General features: G+C 34.6%; 1 protein-coding gene across 1 annotated transcript in view; it reads left to right on the top strand.

Moving 5' to 3' along the window:
* The window catches only part of LOC139151207 (G1/S-specific cyclin-D2-like), a 94,079-nt gene extending 92,644 nt beyond the window's left edge, over positions 1 to 1,435 (top strand). The window contains exon 3 of the mRNA XM_070723826.1: positions 1 to 1,435. This exon is cut by the window's left edge and continues 1,185 nt beyond it. Coding sequence (XP_070579927.1) covers positions 1 to 409 — 409 coding nt within the window. The 3' untranslated portion in view covers positions 410 to 1,435.
* The last annotated feature ends 4,565 nt before the right edge of the window (positions 1,436 to 6,000 follow it).

Genomic DNA, 6,000 nt, shown 5'->3' with positions numbered 1-6,000 from the left:
TCCAGAAAAGCGTGTCTCATTGACGATTTCAATAATTATTGCAACATTTATAATATGCTGGGGTCCCCATACATGTACAAGTATAGCAATATTGTGTTCAAGACCAAACCAGCAGTATGAGATGTTACAACATTGCTTGTTAGTGTTAGCTTACAGCACAACAGTGACACATCCAATACTGTATGTCTTTATGAAGAGAAATTTTTGGAGTGGTTTTCGAGAAGCTTGGTGTGTACAGTGTCAATCAAACAGAATTACCCCACAGATAGAAGAAAATCATGCTGGCTGTGAAGAAGTAGAAGAACAAACTGCTATCCCATATGATGGTCAATTATCCAGACACAGTTGCCATGGTAATCACAGGAGAGGAGACACAACTGATGCTATCTTACCAGAAATTGAATTGTAAATGTGCAACATTTTGTTTTTCACACACAGACACACGTTGAGTTGATACAGAGTTAGTTTTTTTCTCCAGGGTTTAAGAATGTCCCCTCTCCTTGGGGGATTTCTAATTGATTGGAAAGCACAACAAATTATGCAAATTAATGTTTATCAAGTTATCCACACAGAATGTTGAAATGTTGGTCAAATATTAAATTAAAGACAGTCTCCTGGTTTTTTTTTTGTCAGTGTTGGAAGTGTTTACACCTTTACATTATTCATACAATGTAATTACAGTTTTGTAATCTGGAGTCTGTGATGTTACATTATTCATACAATGTAGTTACAGTTTTGTAATCTGGAGTCTGTGATGTTACATTATTCATACAATGTAATTACAGTTTTGTAATCTGGAGTCTGTGATGTTACATCATTGACACTGATCATACTAAATGCTACTATCAATACTATGTGTATATCGATATCCAAAAATCACTTTATTGGGGTGACATTCTTGTGTTGATGATTATTTTAGGGGGCATTTCATTTGAAAAGGGGAATTGCCAATCACGCATTCTAAAGAAAAATCTGTACTTCAACAATATTCTTATAAAAAGGACTTTTTCCGACTTCAGTCAGATGTTAGCTTGATTATGCAAGATAACCATCAGATTACAGAATTACTTCTCAGTTCATGGATTTCCATGTTAAGGTAGAATCCATCTTGGGGACAAATATTTTGACTCCCAGCTTTTTACACCATTTTTCTGGTGAAATGCTTGTGGGGCCCATTTTGAGCTCTTTATAAGTAATAAAAAGTTTTCACAGACTTAATTTTGTGAGAATTGAGAATTTGTTCCCACCCGTAGAATTCACCCAGGGATGGTAGCCATTTTGATTTTCAAATATTATTAAGGGGGCGCTGCACCAACACAAAGTACTTTGCTCAAAAATAACTTTTCCGCAAATATCCATTCAATTTTAATTAAATTTTTAACCCAAGATAAATTAGTGTGGCTTACCTTTTAGCTTGTTAAGCAGTCGTAAGGTGCGTGATAAAGAAGTGTTTATTTATGCAAAATTTTGCAAATTTCATCGCATCTTTTTCCTCTCAAGTTCAAAATTTCCGAAGAATTTAACTCCACTCTGGCTTGTCAAATTTTCTGAAATTTACACATTATGTTCTTTAAATGCTTTATAACAAAACAATTTTGTTTGGCAATAAGTTCTTGCATTTTGAATAAGAGGCATTTTACTTTTGCTAATCTTGATTTTAATCACTTTTGAACCCTTGCCCTTCTAGAATGAGGATAGATAGTGTAAAACAAAATAGTCGTTTTTTTCTATGTATACTCTTCTTTCAAGTGAAATTTTACATTTCAGAAAACAGCATCAAGTTTTTGACTTCAATTAATTTTTATATAATACCAAAATTGAGGTTTTTTACACCAAATATACACCCACTTAATCCTTCAAGTAAACTACTGCAACCATACTAAACTTTAGAGTCTCTGCTTTTTGAAAATATATACTAGTAGTATGAGGGGGTTTCTTTGTCAACTTTGATGTAAAAACAATGTGTTGGCAACATGCAGCTCCACCTTAATCTGAGGTAATTTGTTTCTCTTGTATCAAAATTTTTCTGGTGACCCCGGATATTTATTCTTGATTTTGAAAGAGATTGGTTGAACGTTCTCTCAGAAAAATTTGAGCAAAAATTTAAATCTTTGAGTTTCAAGCCACAGACTGCCTTTTTTTTTGTTGTTGATAGTCAAGTGACATGACCACATAGCACTATTCTCTCTTCCTTTAATTGCTGTTCTATGATGGCGCTAAGTCATTGACTTTTGACTATCAACCTTACATCTTGTTTTCCTTCAGTTAATTCATTTTATATTTATATTACCTTGTTTATGTAGTTCCCTCAACATTCTTACCATTAAACTAGCAAACTCTTCTATTAATCCTACCAAGCTATCACCACTTTGTAGCATCCTTTTTACTTTTTAAATTGTACTTTTAAGTCTTTAAAATTACTATTTGTAATTTTGGATAAAGTGTGCCATTAGAATGTATACAAGAGTGTACAAAAAATAATTTAACAGTATTAATGAATTCTAATCATAAACATATTTTGTTTTTATATTTAACAATGATGTATTGACATACTCTGCTGTTTAAAAAATTCTTGAACATAATCCTGTTTAAAGTAGCTAATTATTCATTTGACTGATGAAGAAATAGAAATGACATGTTGTAACTTCTGATGAGATCATAGAAATGATAAATGTTGTAACATCTTCCAGTCAAACCTTTTCTGAGTGTCATTACACCACATGCATTATACACTGTTGGTAAACCTATCCCAACCAATCGGGGCTAAGTGAATGTAGCCTCGCTACTGCATGTTGTTAAAACTTTTCTCTCACATCAAATTTGACTTTATACAATGTTGAAATTCAAGATCTCAGTTATTTTCAGAGACATGAAATTAAAAAATGTGAATCATTCAAATTTGGCACAGATTAATAAGATAGGGCCAAAGTCCCTGAAGCTACTATAGACATGGATACATGCAGCACTGCTGTATTATGTAGAGAATAACCTTTTGTGACACATGTATTGATGAAGAAGGTGGATATCTTTGATAGCTCATTTCAGGATGGCCTCACCAAATATGGAAAAAAAATTCCTTAAAAATACACCTTTGCATATTTCATCACAATTTTAACAAATCTAAGTTGGGTTATCCCTAGGGACCTGTATACCAAATAACAAAGCTGTCTGACCAGCGGTTATGAAGAAGAAGATTTTTTACCAAAAACGCCTTTTTTGGCATTAATTTGCCTATTTTCAACAATATCTAAAAATTAAAAAAACAGTTTCTCAAAATCCTATTTTTCATCTACACAAGAAATATCAAATCAGTAAGTACTGCAGTTCTCAAGATATTTGAGTGGACGGACGCCTCACAAACGGACATACATACATACATACATACATACAGACTGACGCCGGACGCCGGACGGATACCCATCCCAATAGCTTCTATAGACTATAGTCTATAGTAGCTAATAATGAAAAGTTGTAAACATAAATATCATGCAAATCATGTCAGGACAGAAGATTAGTGATTGAAAGTACAAATAATAGTGTCTTTTACTGTTACAACATCTATCAGTAACAAACAAAAATGTCCCCATGTTTTGTCAAAAACAGTGCATCACAAGAAATTAACAATGCATTCTGCAAACTAATAGGCTAGGTACCTATACAGCTATATACAAATGTTTGACAATTTGTAAATAAATATCACTGGGGTGAACTACTTAATAACTTGTTCCAGGTACAAAATGATCCTTTCATAATTACTATAAGCTGCTGTTCCTGAGATATTTCAGTCTCTGTACCACACCTCTCTCTATACAATCATAAATTGAGACTGTCAAATTACTGATACTTATAGAAGTACAAGTCATTTTACAATGAACACCGACTCATGGAAAACAGATTACACTGAAATGAAAAGACAGAGAACATAATCTGACAACAGTTTTGTTGCTGTGTATTACATGCTGATTTTCCACAATTTAGACAGGATTTTCATGGAAACTATTTTGTGAATGAATAATATTGTACGCCATACATATTGGTAAGTATTTTACATTCATGTATTCAGCAAAATGGTATGTTGTACATTGCTTTCACAAGAATCTCTTTATCAGTTAGTTCATTTGGTATTAAATTTATAGATTTCCAAACTGTAGTACATGTATATTCAGAAGATATAGAAACGTACGTACTATACATATACATGTACTTCTGGATTGTTCCCTGCCTTTATTGACAAGATGGGTATGTGTTTCAATACAATTCTTTGAGTTTATTATACGAAGGAGAGTTGGTAGCTGCAGTTACCGTCCAGTCCACACAGCTTGGTTAGGTCAGTCTCCTAATGTTTTGTGAAAGAATCATCCCCACTCAAACAACTACCCTTGTCTAGCAAAGTTGCCTGTCGGTGTACTAGCTCAGTTTGAAGACCCTGCATGGCAAACTATAGCTTTGCCCACAGGGAATCATGTTCTGCTGGGATTAATGGCCGAACCTACACACATGTAATGCAGGTCTTTGTGCAATGGAAGGCCTGTACTCTACGCCAGGTGAACTGAGCGACCCCGGATTACATACTTGCCATATATCAATCAAAGTGTGATGTTCTAAGGGACTGGTCAGTTTCTTCGGCCTGGGGGGGGGGGGGGGGGGGGGTGGATTCATGGGGGGGGGGGGTCACCCTGTTTGACTTTGGTGATAGGGGGGGTCACCATGTTTTGAAATGCCCAATAGGGGGGGTCAGGTGTTTTTGAATTTCGACACAGGCTCATCATTGCCTAAAATGCATCATGTCAGCCACAAATTTCATCCAGTTGCATTTTTCGGCGCGCCCTTTGGGCACGTAACTTTAATAATCAGACATATTTTTCAGCACGCCCAACTTTAAAATATCAGGCATACATATATCAGAGATATATGTATGTTCAATATTATTCAGCGTGCTCTTCGAGCGCATTACTTTAATATATCAGACATTTTTCAGCACACCCTTCCTGTGCATGACTTTAATATACAAGAAATATATATCAGAGATATCAGGATGTTTCATATTTTTCTCCGCGCCCTTCGGGCGCTATACTTTAATAAATCAGAGATATATGCCAGAGATATCTTGATGTTTGCTAAGTGAAAGTGTACTATTATGAAATCTGATTTCATATGAAAAGCATGACAAATTCCTGATACTTTTCTGTTCTCTCTATGAGAATTCAGTATGAGAAAGCAACATGCACAAATATCAATGTTACAAGAAAAGGTCATCTCAGACTCTGCACACATCAGATTTGGCTAAAATGCCTCTCTATGGTTCCTCAGGAGATTTAATTGGATGGCTGGCAAGTCTTAACACCCATCAAAGTTTTTGATTTACTGCTTTTTCCTGTTTGATATTAATGATTGACATCCATTTCTGTACAACAGTTCAGGACATCTGGTTAAGCATAGAAAGTGTGGAATACATTCACAGCTCATTCAAATGTACTGTATTCAAACTTTAAGATTGACACTTTGAAATTCCTATCTTACAACTGACATGCCAACAATTTCATTAACACACAGAATGACTTAAAATATAAATGTATGTAAAATATAATATATATATATATATATATATATATATATATATATATATATATATATATATATATATATATATATATATATATATATATATTACAGTATTATATTATTACATATTACAGTTGTCGCGTGCGGGGGGGGGGGGGTCACCCTGTTTTCAAAATTTGGAATAGGGGGGGTCACCCTGTTTTCAAAATTTGGAATAGGGGGGGTCAGCCACTTTTTGACGTCGGCAAAAAATAATCCACCGGCCCCCCAGGCTGAAGAAACTGACCAGTCCCTAACAGTTGCAATATGCTCTCGCTCCTTGACTTTTGCCAATTGGACCAATGGAGCCGATCTATCAATTTCATTATTAAATGTAAAATTAAAAACTCCGCCAATGACAATTTCTGTGTCTGGTTGAACTTCATGAGATGACAGTAT

Source organism: Ptychodera flava, chromosome 2 (genome assembly GCF_041260155.1).
Source record: "Ptychodera flava strain L36383 chromosome 2, AS_Pfla_20210202, whole genome shotgun sequence".
Classification (NCBI taxonomy): Eukaryota; Metazoa; Hemichordata; class Enteropneusta; family Ptychoderidae; genus Ptychodera; species Ptychodera flava.
The sequence above is the reverse complement of the archived record's forward strand: the minus strand, read 5'-3'. Positions and strand labels throughout refer to the sequence as shown.